Genomic DNA, 12,115 nt, shown 5'->3' on the forward strand with positions numbered 1-12,115 from the left:
CTCCTCAGACCTAAGTATCTGTGATATTTAGATGATGCAATAAAAGACCTATAGATTTGGAAAAAAAATAAAAACAAATCACATTGAAAATCACAAAGCATAAGCCAGCTACACCTTTTTTTTTTTTTTTTTTTTTTTTGAGACAGAGTCTCGCTCTGTCACCCAGGCTGGAGTGCGGTGGCGCGATCTTGGCTCACTGCAACCTCCACCTCCCGGGTTCAAGCAATTCTCCTGCCTCAGCCTCCTGAGTAGATGGGACTACAGGCAAATGCCACCATGCCCAGCTAATTTTTGTATTCTAGTTGAGACAGGGTTTCACTACGTTAGTCAGGCTGGTCTTGAACTTCTGACCTCAAGGTGATCTGCCCGCCTCGACCTCCCAAAGTGCTGGGATTAGAGGCATGAGCTACTGCACCCAGCCCATCTACACCTTTGCAGGGGATTCTGGAGAATTCCGTGTAGCAGGATGACCTATGGAGACAAACTTGCCTCTCACCCGAGGCACCACTCACCTGTCTGTAGCCTGCGTGCTTCATCTATAGTTGGGACCTCTTGCCTGTGGGGCACGTGGTCCACCCCTCCAGCCTCAGCCATCCCAGTGGCCTCCTTTTCTTTCCTTTTTTTTTTTTTGAGATGGAGTCTCGCTCTGTCTCGCAGGCTGGAGTGCAGGGGCACGATCTCAGCTCATTGCAACCTCCACCTCCCAGGTTCAGTGATTCTCCTCTTTATTTTCTTGAAGGTGCCAAGCTCGCTCCTGTCTCGGGCATTTTGTTCGTGCTGTTCTCTCATTCCAGAACCTCCTTCCCTTGCTCCTCTTACAGCCGGTCTCTCCTCATCTTCCCACTTTCAGCGGAGGTAGCACATCCTCGCAAGAGTTTTCTCTGATGCCCCAGGCCAAGGTATTCTCCATCACCTCATCCTGCTCTTGGCCTGGTCACCATTGGTAATAATAATTATGCAAATGTGTTCATTTGTTCATGACCTGCGTGTTCTTAAGTCCTTTGTGGGGAGAGTCCAGGGTTGATTCACTCACCACCACGTGGAACAGAGTAAATAAGAAATATTCGCTGGACGAATCAATTTGTTTGGTGCCACAGGGCCACAGGAAGGGGTGCCAGCCCCAAGAGAACAGTGAAGGCTTTGTGTGGCAGAGGCCTGGATCCTTCTTCCCCAGGAGTCGGGGACTGGAGCCCTTTAGCAAGTGCTTCCTAGGGAAACTTCAGGTCCCTCTGGGCAGAAAGGAGCCCAGAAGGGTGGATATTTGGGGGAGATGGCTGGCACCAAGGGAGCTGGGACTGCAGGAGGCTGTGTGGGGCGGGGACTTGGAGGGAAGTGACAGAGCAAGGGGAAAGGCTGGCGAGTGTGAGCGTGAGAGTCGGTGGATTTTGAAAGTGTGTGAGTGTGGTGGGGTGTGTGTGTGTGTGAGGATGTGAGTAAGAGAGAATGTATGTGTGTGTGTGTTGGGGGAATCCCTGGGACCAAACTTATTGTAGAAAGGGTGGCATCCTGCCCAGCTGCATTTAGGGGAAGGACCTCTGCCAGCCTAGGGCACATCTGGCTGAGATGCCCCTTGAGCTTGAGAGCAGTACCAGGGGAGCGATGCAGGGAATCCGCAGACTAGAAGACCAGGGTGCACCTCCCCAAACAGCCGGCTGCCTGGAGTGGCTCTTCGGAGCCTAGGTAAACCCCTGGAGATCTGTCCTATTCAAAGGAGGCAGAGAGCCCCCAAAATGATTGAGGTTGGGAATTCCAACCACCGATGGGGTAGAGGTATTAAACTAATACAGTTTACCAAAATGAAACAAGAGAAAAGGCCGGGAGGTGGGGTGCGGTGGCTCACGCCTGTAATCCTAGCACTTTGGGAGGCTGAGGTGGGCAGATCACCTGAGGCCAAGAGTTCAAGACCAAACATGGCGAAACCCCATCTCTACTAAAAATACAAAAATTAGCTGGGTGTGGTGGCGTGCACCTGTGATCCCAGCTACTCTGGAGGCGGAGACACGATAATTGCTTGAACCTGGGAGGTGGAGGTTGCAGTGAGCTGAGATTGCACCACTGCACTCCAGCCTGGGCGACACAGTGAGACTCCACCTCAGAAAAATAAAAAACAAGAGAAAACTACAAAATATGTATCCTGACTTGTGCCAAAGCATCTCGGAGCAGCTGCTGCTCTTGCTAATGCCCTCTGTGGTCCCAGCTCCTGGCCGCCACCTGCCCGGGCCTGGGCTGCCGCCTTGCACAGCCATTCTCCTGGCACGGTCAGATGTCTGAGAGTCAACACCATTTAGGAAGGATGACTTTCTACACCCCTTCTGAGACTAGAAACAAAATGGAAGGGTCATAAGAATGGTGCCAAGCAGCCAAAAGAGCCACTTCCTTTGGGTACCAACAGGTGGCGTGGCGTCATGGCTCCTGTCTTCCCCAAGTGCCTGTGCCCAGCAGCTGCCTCTGCCTGTGCATCTTCTAGGGCGATGCTAATGGCAGATTTCCTGAGAGCCCTGTCCCATCTGCATGGATGGGAAGGACGACATACATTGCTGTTCTTCCTAAGGAAACTGGCATCCCTCCCAAACCTGGGAACTTGGGTCTCCATGGACCGCACAGACACCTGAGAAAAGGTTTTGCATCAGAGGCTGATGGCAGAGGCTCTACCAGTCCAGCAAGTCACCTGACTGATGTGAAGCGTTCCCCTAGAGCAGGAGGGACATCTGGGCTGAAAACCCTCATGTGAAAAGGCCTGGGTCCCCCAGGCACTTGGCACCTATGAAATGCAACCCCAGCGGGTGGAAAAGCAAGTCCACGATTGCACTCCCCTGCCAGGCTAGGAAGAAATGCTGCTATTGCAGTTCAGGGGCAACACACCCACCCCCGCAGACCTGAGGGTGGCTGCAACTGTCAGCCACACCCAAAGAATGCAGGGCAGGCTCAGTGTGGATAAATGTTTATGAAAGAACCACATGGAAATTGAAATATTTGAGATGAGACTGAATGATCTCTAAATCCTAAAAGAGAAAACTAGAGAAACATTAAAGATGAAATAATAAAATATTCTGTTATAGAAAGCTGTAACCAAAACGGATCACATTAGAACTTATCTCAAGAAAAAGGTGCATTAACAGAATAGTTGTATTGTCACCCAAAAATTACCTGGTCGGCTCCCTGCCTGGGAGGTCAAGGTAAGATGGACTCAATTCCTCTCCTGGTTTCACAGCCTGTAGAAGATGGCTGAAGATTTGGGCTAATTTCGGGAGAGACCTACGTTGCATTTCTTTTTTTTTTTTCTTTTTTTTTTTTTAGACCAAGTCTTGCTCTGTTGTCCAGGCTGCTGGAGTGCAACGGCACGATCTCAGCTCATTGCAACCTCCGCCTCCCAGGTACAAGCGATTCTCCTGTCTCAGCCTCCCTAGTAGCTCGGATTACAGGCGTGCACCACCATACCCAGCTAATTTTTGTATTTTTAGTAGAGACAGGTTTTCACCATGTTGGCCAGGCTGGTCTGGAATTCCTGACCTCAAGCGATCTGCCTGCGTTGGCCTCCCAAAGTGCTAGGATTACAGGCGTGAGCCACTGTGCCCAGCCTTTTTCTTTTCTTTTCTTTTCTTTTGAGACGGAGTCTCGCTCTGTCGCCCAGGCTGGAGTGCAGGGGCACGATCTCAGCTCGCTGCAACCTCCGCCTCCTAGGTTCAAGGGATTCTCGTGCCTCAGCCTCCTGAGTAGCTGGGATTACAGGCGCCCACCACCACACCCAGCTAATTTTTGTATTTTTAGTAGAGACGGGGTTTCACCATGTTGGCCATGCTGGTCTCGAACTCCTGACCTCAGGTGATCCGCCCACCTTGGCCTCCCAGTGTTGGGATTACAGGCATGAGCCACCGCGCCCAGCCCAAGGATTCTTACAGACAGGGCATAGTCTCAGCATCAGACTAATATGGTTATCTTGTTTGCTTTTTTCAAAAAACACCAGCGCCCAGGTAATAAATACAAGGTGAATTTTGTTCCAAGTACATCTAGCCTCTCTCCCCATCTCCAGTCCCTGCTTTAGGATCCGTGGGGAGGGCATGGAAATTCGTTTTGGGTTGTTTACCTGTGACTTCACCCTACTCATCATTCCTACTTATATCAAAAAAGACACAGCAGATACGACTGTGTTTGCAAAGTTCTGCCTTTTGGATAAAGTAGTTTATGCCCATCCTGTGCTTCTCTGAGTTTCTGAGGTCAGGCCAGGAACCAACACTCTCAACCTGCCCAGGGGAATGGGGAGGAAGCCAGCGAAGTTGCCTCAGATCAAGAGGATTTTTAAAAATACTGCAAAAGAAATACGTGATCACAAATACTCAGCTAAAACCTTCGCAGAGCTGTCAGAGGACAAAGCTTTTGGAGGGAGTGGGTGGAGCTAGAGATTGCACAGCGGCCACCAGACTACAAAGGTCAAATCTCACACTCTCAGATCTCTAATTCCGAAGAGCCATTTCCTCCGCAGCCCCAGGCTTTGGCCGATCGCTCCCAGATCCCTCCCTCCCCAAACTGCAGGTGCTCCGCGTGTGGGAGTCACGGATGGCCCCAGAGCCCGGGACGTTAAGGCCGAGCGCCCGCGCCTCCGCTTCTCCACAGCCACCTGACGTCCAGGGGCAGGTGGGAGCCCAGCCTTCTCCCTGCCCGGGAGACAGCGCGGGAGCGCTGTTGCAGGGGTGGGCAAAGTCCCTCGAGTCCCCGTTCTGGGGCGGGGGCGCGCGCCACTGTCACACTTCAGGCGTCCGCAACGCCGCCAGGTGCGCTCGGCCGACCCGGAAGTAGCGGCACCTCTAGTACGCTGCGGAGACGTCACCATGCCGCGGCACAGGGGCGGGAGCGCCTGTGGCTCTGCGCACTTGCGTCATCACGTAGGCTGGCGGGGTCCCGTGATGGGGAGGTGGCGTAGGCGACACGGAAGCGGCGGTGGGCGGGGACAGGGAGTTAGCGGAATCTAGCCCCGCCTCTTAAAGCTTCCCAACCCTTTCGGTGTTAGCGCAGCGCGAACGCTGGGTGCGGCGCCTTTAAGCGTCGCGGTGACACGTGTGTGAGGCGCCGGAGGCCCGGATGGTGCGCGTGCTGGGCCGCGGGCCGAAGGAGTCGCCAGGGCTGCGTAGGCTTGTGGCGCGCCCGCGGAAAGGCCGGGGTAGGCTGGGGTCGGGTCGGGGCGGTGCGCAGGCCTGGGGACGAGACCGGGGCGGGGGGTTCCGCGAGGCCTGGGGCGCGGGAAGGGCTGGCGGGCGCAGCCGGGACGCTCAGGGAGGACGTGGGCGCGGGTCCGCGCGGGGCTTCGGCCGTCCCCGAGGAGGACCCGGGATGCTCCGCCCGCTCGGGAGCTCGTTTCTCCAGAGCCCGGGTGTTCCCGAGGAGGGTCCGGGGCCGGGCTGTCCTCGCCGGTCTCCGCCGTCCCCCGGGCTCCGGGCCGGTGATGGGGGCCGCCGGGGCCCGCTGTCTGTGCAGGATTCAGGTCAACTTCGGAGAGGTTGAGGTCGGAATCAGGGCGAGGGCATCGCGTGCGGCCGCAGAGCTCAGCGGGGCGGGTGCGGCCCCGGGGCGGGCACCTTCCTCGTGGCTGCGGAGGAGGCCATGGAGCCCGGGGCGGGGTGCGGTTCCGATGCTGCTGCTTCTGGCGGGTGGCGTGGGGGTCCTGGGCCTGGGGCTGGAGTGGCGGCCGCCAAACCCAGACACACGAGAGGGGAGACTCCGCGCGCCCCGGTTTACGTAACGCTCGCCACGGAGCCAGGTTCGGGGAGAGGTGCTCAGGTTTCTGTGTCCGCGGCCGGGCTCGGGGCAGGCGCTGCGGAGTCGCCCGGGAGGCCCCTGGAGCGCGGCGCTGGGCCCCGGGAGGCCGCTGCTTCCGTGGGCTCCTCTCCCCAGCACGTGGTTGACCCTGCGAGCGTCCTTTTGCAGTTCCTCCTGGAAAAGTGACTTTAGAAGGAGGAGGGAGCGGGAATGAGCCTAAATGGTGCTGGCTGGGGTTCGCGCAGGTGGAAATGTGGATGAGGCCTGTGCTGTCCCTGGACAAGAGAGAGCATCCTTCCTGAGTTGGGTAGAGTGTGGATGGTGTGTGCGTCGGAGGGATTGCTAGTGATTACAGGAACACTTGTCTCGGGCTCCTACACGTCAGAGAGAGAGAGAGAGAGCGTTGTTTAGGTTATTGCTTAATGTTTTAGGTGGAATTGGTGAAGTAGAGATTGACCTGTCACACTTGAAAAATTGTGTTCAAAATCTCCGCATCTACATTAAGGAGTGGGTTGAGTTCAAAGTTACTTATCTCGAGTGAAATTGGGTTACATCTCCCAAGTTTCGTTTATCCCCTCCCTAAGTGGTTCTCAAGCGTTGGTTGTGCATGACAGAGTTCTCACCTTCCAGGGTAGATGTGAGTCCTGACCGAAAGCAGTGATATTGTGGGGAGTTTTTAATACGACTGGATGTCTTCACTTTGTAGATGGCTTTTATTCTGAGATCATTTCCTTACACATTTTTCGGGAGTTGGTATGCTTTTATTTATGGATGAAATCATAGGTCTGAGATTTGCTGTAGAATTACCTGGGAATGGGAGGTGACTCAGGATGGGTCAGACGTAGTTACTGAGGCTGAATAAGGGGGGCTCATGTGCTCCCTGTGCGGTTCTCCATCTGTGTGTTTGAATGTTTTCACTGTAAACTGTTTTTACGAACCTTAATTTTATGTAATCATAGTGATCGTAGATGGTAATGAAAGAGAAAATCCACACTTAGCCAAGCAAAATTTTGGCAACTCCTATTACTCCCTGAGGTTTGTTGTTGTTGTTATTGAAGTTTTACTGGTTCATTAAATCCAAAACTTGGGGATTTATTACCTCTTACTCTTTGGAAATGAGATTAGACTGGAGCTGACTGGCAGGTGTTGGGGAGGTTTTCGTTCTCTGGGCTTGTCTGGGGTCAAGGTTAAGGTGTTCATATCGTGTGCATTACAACAACTGGTGATGAGGTAGTACGGTCCACTCGCCTCATCCTGAGTGCACGCGTGGATGCTCCTTGGACGGCTTTTTCGTGGTAGAGGGTTGCCGGTGCGCGCCGCTTCCCTGGGAAGTAGCTGAAGAGAAGGCGCAGGAAGAGTCGCCTCCACTGATGGTCTCCCTGTCCCTCCCACAGGCTCTGACGCCCGCTCTGTGGCTTCGGTGATTGAACAGGCCACAGCCCAGGAGCGCTTACATTCAGGAGCTCCGCGTAGCACCTGCCCAACCAAACTCAGCCCTCCGTTAAGATCCTGGTTCCATGCCGCAGTAGGACAGCAGGCCCAAGTCTGCACATCCCAGGTGAGTCTGCGAGGCTCCTGTGTATTTTTTGATTCCGTTGAATTGTCTGCATGTGACGCAGCAGTGATTGTTCAGTTGGTGAGAAGTCTTTGATAATTCTCATGAGAAAAGGCTCTTTTATTTTCTCAAATCAGACAACTTATAATGCTTTTTTTTAATAAGCTTCTGAAATTTCTTTACAGAAGTTTTTTTTTTTTTTTGACACCAAGTCTTGCTCTGTTGCCCAGGCTGGAGTGCAGTGGCGCGATCTCGGCTCACTCCAACCTCTGCCTCCCGTGTTCAAGCAATTCTCTGCCTCAGCCTTCTGCATAGCTGGGATTACAGGCGCCTGCCACCATGCCTGGCTAATTTTTTTGTATTTTTAGTAGAGAAACATCTTCGCCAGGCTGGTCTTGAATTCCTGACCTCCTGATCCACCCGTCTCGGCCTCCCAAGTGCTGGGATTACAGGCGTGAGCCACGATTTTTTTTGTTTTAAAGATGGGGTCTCACTATGTTGCCCAGGCTGGACTGCACTGGCTATTCACAGGCGTAATCATAGCTTACTGCAGCCTCAGGCTCCTGCCCTCAAGTTATCCTCCCACCTCAGCCTCCCAAGCATCTGGGACCACAGGCCCAGGCCACTGCACCTGGCTTTTCTTTACAGAAGTTTTTATAGAAAAAGATACTTGATCCATGTATATAATTAGATGATCCACAGTGATAAATCTGAATGGCTTAATATGAGGTGCTGGAGGAGGTCCTTACTTTCACTAGAGCAGAATTTTGGGGCACACTTGACTTGTTGATTCTCTCAGGGCAGGCTGGGTACTGAATACCAGAGGAAGTCATCATTTTTCTGATGTGAGTGAGCAATTTAAGGGACATATTTTTGAAATTGTGTCTCAGATAGTCTGTGCTGTGTTTGGGAAGGTTAAGTTGAGAGGTGGTGGGTAGGGGAGGGCAAGTGGTGGATACAAAGGTAGCGATTGGAGAGGTGCAGGGGTCTCTTCTTGGTTACAGTTTCCATGCAGCTGCACCAACAGTATCGATCCTCTGTTAGGGACTGTAGTATGTAGCAAGCTCTAAAGCACTTCCCAAGCCTATTATTTTTGTTGCTATTTTACAGTAGAATAGGGGGTTTGGAGAAGTCATAGTAGTTTTCCCTGGGTTTCATAGCTAAGGGCGATAGAACCTCCCGGGGCCCCCACATTCCAAAGCCTGTGATCTCCCCACTCTCCCGCTTTGCTTTTCTTCTTCTCTTTTGATAAGTGTCCTGGGAAGACATTTGTTTAAGTTTAGGTGTCTAATGGATACTATTCTCTAGGCCTGCTACTTGCTTTTCTTCTCCTTCCTCACTTTTAAAAAGATAGTTTGTACTCCAAGCACTGTGTAATGGAGATTAATACAAGCCACAAATATAATTTAAAATTTTATAGTAGCCACATTAAAAAGAAGCAGGTGAAATTCATTTTCATAATTTATTTAACTCAATATATATAAAATATTACCATTTCAACAGGTAATTGATCTAAAAATTACTGGGATGTTTTACATTCTCTTCTTATACTAGTGAGTATTTCTCTTCAAAATCTGGTGTGCATTTTACACTTATAGCACCTCTCAACCTGGACTAGCCTCATTTCACATGCTCAGTAGCCACGTGTGGCCTGTGGCCTTCATATTGAAGAGTGCAGGTCTGTACAGACATGCATGCTCATCTGACCTGCATGCTAATTCGTTTATTGCGTGGGGGTGTGTGTGTGTGTGTGTCCGTGTGTGTATAACCAGTTTGTATGTGAGAATTAGTGTCCCCCTGTTTTGGAGCAGACATTTGGACCACGTGATGACCTTTTGAAGGAAATGGCACCAAGAATGATGTCCAGAGCCACTTGATGAGTATCTGATGAAGAGATGCACGTGGCAGGGGCTGTCTGGCTGCCTCAGGGCCACTGTTGTCTGCTCAGCTCTATTTGTAGCGGCATCTTATCTTTTTGTGGGGGAAACATGAACTAATATGTCCAAGTGATTAGTGCTGGGTCTCCCTGTTTCACATTTCCTTTGTGCAGCTGATCCAGGGGATCACTGATCCAGGGGAGCTTTTGTGGTGGCTAGCATCCATAATGACCAAAGAGGAGATCTTAAGAGATATTTTTGTCCTGGGATTTCGTTATCTATGGCTCTATGTTTCTTCTTGTCCCCACAGTGATGCACCATGCCAATAGTGGATAAGTTGAAGGAGGCCCTGAAACCCGGCCGCAAGGACTCGGCTGATGATGGAGAACTGGGGAAGCTTCTTGCCTCCTCTGCCAAGAAGGTCCTTTTACAGAAAATCGAGTTCGAGCCAGCCAGCAAGAGCTTCTCCTACCAGCTGGAGGCCTTAAAGAGCAAATATGTGTTGCTCAACCCCAAAACAGAGGGAGCTAGTCGCCACAAGAGTGGAGATGACCCACCGGCCAGGAGACAGGGTACAGATGTGCAGTGTGCTGGCAGAGAGGCCCTCAGTCCGGGGTGATGAAGTGGATGGACTTAAATATTGACTAATTAGTAGGAAAAACAAGAGAATGTGGTCAAAGAGTTATGAATTTTTACATGGGGTCAGTGGATTTCAGTTATAGAAGTAATGATACAGGGTTGGTAGCAAGGAAATCTGTGTGCTTGGTGGATCTGTGTACTTGGTGGGTCCTTGGACTTGCTGTCCCCCTATCCCAAGTATAATACAGTCGAAAGTCAGGCTTGGAACTAAGAAAGAGAAATGGGGTGGGCTGCATGTGGGCACAGTGTGGTGCAGAGTGCCAGGCCTGGCTCCTTCCGCCACTCAGTCTCTGAGCTGTGTCCTCCATCTATAGAGGGGCCCTTGGATTCTTTAGCCAAGCAGCCTAGGAGGTCCATGGGATGGCTGGGTTTACTCCTGAGCTTTCCAGGAATGTCCTGTAAACCAGAACACCGGTTCTTCTCTGGTGCCATGTTCCGAGTCACTGCATGCTAAGTGTATGCTTCAGGAGTTTCTTTTTGTGGACGACCTGTGTGTGGACTTACGTCTTCCTCTTTTCTTCCCTTGTCCCTTTCTTCCTCAGGCAGTGAGCACACGTATGAGAGCTGTGGTGACGGAGTCCCAGCCCCGCAGAAAGTGCTTTTCCCCACGGAGCGACTGTCTCTGAGGTGGGAGCGGGTCTTCCGCGTGGGCGCAGGACTCCACAACCTTGGCAACACCTGCTTTCTCAATGCCACCATCCAGTGCTTGACCTACACACCACCTCTAGCCAACTACCTGCTCTCCAAGGAGCATGCTCGCAGCTGTGAGTGTGGGTTTGCAGCAGTGGGGTGGCCGTGGGTCCTCTGGATTAGATAAGCCCACGCACTTGTGGCACTGCTGCTCTCAGTCTGGGTCAAATTTAGGAGGGTAGTTCATAATGTATATAACTGATGAAACCTACATTTGAATCATGCCTGCTGCAGAATGGGCCATGAAGGTGAATCGGTCAGGTGGGGCTGTGTTCGCCAAGCTTTTCTGTAAATAATTACCCAGACAGAAACGTTTTCAAAAGATACTTCCAAAATATATATATATATATACAATTATTATTTTTTTAGAGACAGTATCTTGCTCTGACACCCAGGCTGGAAAAATGCAGTGGCTCCATCACAACTCTTTGTAGTCTTGAACTCCTGGGCTCACGTGATCCTCCCATCTCAGCCTCCCAAAGTGCTGGGATTATAAGTGTGAGCCACGATGCCTGGCCCAATTGTTTTATGCATCTATTGTTGTATCAGTATATCTTATGTGTATTATAAAACATGCAGCCTGGACAACACAGCAAGATCCCATCTCTACAAAAACAAATCAAGGCCGGGCACGGTGGCTCACACCTGTGGGAGGCAGAGGTGGGCAGATCACTTGAGGTCAGGAGTTGGAGACCAGCCTGGCCAACATGGCGAAACCCGGTTTCTACTAAAAATATAAAAATTAGGCGTGATGGGGTGCACCTGTAATCCCAACTACTGGGGAGGCTGAAGCAGGAGAATTGCTTGAACCCAGAAGGCGGAGGTTGCAGTGAGCTGACCAAGATCATGCCACTGCACTCCAGCTTGGGTGACAGAGCAAGACTCCATCTCACACACACAAAAAACAAATCGAAACAATTAGCTGGATGTGGTGGTGTGCTCTATTTGATTAAAATAGAGGTGAAATAAGATATAACTTACCAAAACTGAAAGAAATAGAAAGTGAAGAGTCTTTTAACTATTAAAGAAATTAAAGCATTGGTTAAAAATCTTCCCATAAAAAACCCCAAGCAGAGACAATGTTATTTCTGTGTAACTTTTTTTTTTTTTGAGACGGACTCTGTTGCCTAGGCTGGAGTACGGTGGTGTGATCTCAGTTCACTGCAACCTCCGCCTCCTGGGTGCAAGCAATTCTCCTGTCTCAGCTTCCCAAATAGCTGGGACTATAGACGCATGCCACCACACCTGGCTAATTTTTGTATTTTTAGTAGAGATGGGGTTTTACCATATTGGTCAGGCTGGTCTTGAACTCCTGACCTCAGGTGATCCAACTGCCTTGGCCTCCTAAAGTGCTGGGATTACAGGTGTGAACCACTGTGCCCAGCCAATTTCTATGTAACTTTTAAGAAACAATTCCAATCCTTTACACGTTCTTCCAAAGAACAGAGGAGGAGAGAATCCTTCCCAGCTCATTCTATAAAGTTCCTATAACTCGGATAACAATAATAAGGAAAATGTGAGAAAGAAAATGGATAACCACAACTTCTTCACGAACATAGATATAAAAATTGTAGGAAAATACTACCAATTGACACAGTTTCTA

The 12,115-nt window shown here is 50.9% G+C and overlaps 1 protein-coding gene across 10 annotated transcripts in view; it reads left to right on the top strand.

Moving 5' to 3' along the window:
* The first annotated feature begins 5,001 nt into the window (after positions 1-5,001).
* USP36 (ubiquitin specific peptidase 36) overlaps positions 5,002-12,115 on the top strand; it is a 45,329-nt gene continuing 38,215 nt past the window's right edge. For 3 of the 10 annotated variants that reach the window (XM_019027395.4, XM_019027394.4, XM_019027398.4), the window contains exons 1-4: positions 5,021-5,155; positions 7,146-7,309; positions 9,494-9,755; positions 10,365-10,586. In XM_019027395.4, the coding sequence (XP_018882940.4) occupies positions 9,503-9,755; positions 10,365-10,586 (475 nt within the window). In that variant the 5' untranslated portion in view covers positions 5,021-5,155; positions 7,146-7,309; positions 9,494-9,502. Of the gene's footprint in view, positions 5,156-5,336; positions 5,498-7,145; positions 7,310-9,493; positions 9,756-10,364; positions 10,587-12,115 lie in introns of those variants that run through there. The other 7 variants (XM_055388769.2, XM_019027396.4, XM_055388766.2 and 4 more) reach the window with 5 other exon arrangements.

This window comes from Gorilla gorilla, chromosome 4 (genome assembly GCF_029281585.2).
Source record: "Gorilla gorilla gorilla isolate KB3781 chromosome 4, NHGRI_mGorGor1-v2.1_pri, whole genome shotgun sequence".
Classification (NCBI taxonomy): domain Eukaryota; kingdom Metazoa; phylum Chordata; class Mammalia; order Primates; family Hominidae; genus Gorilla; species Gorilla gorilla.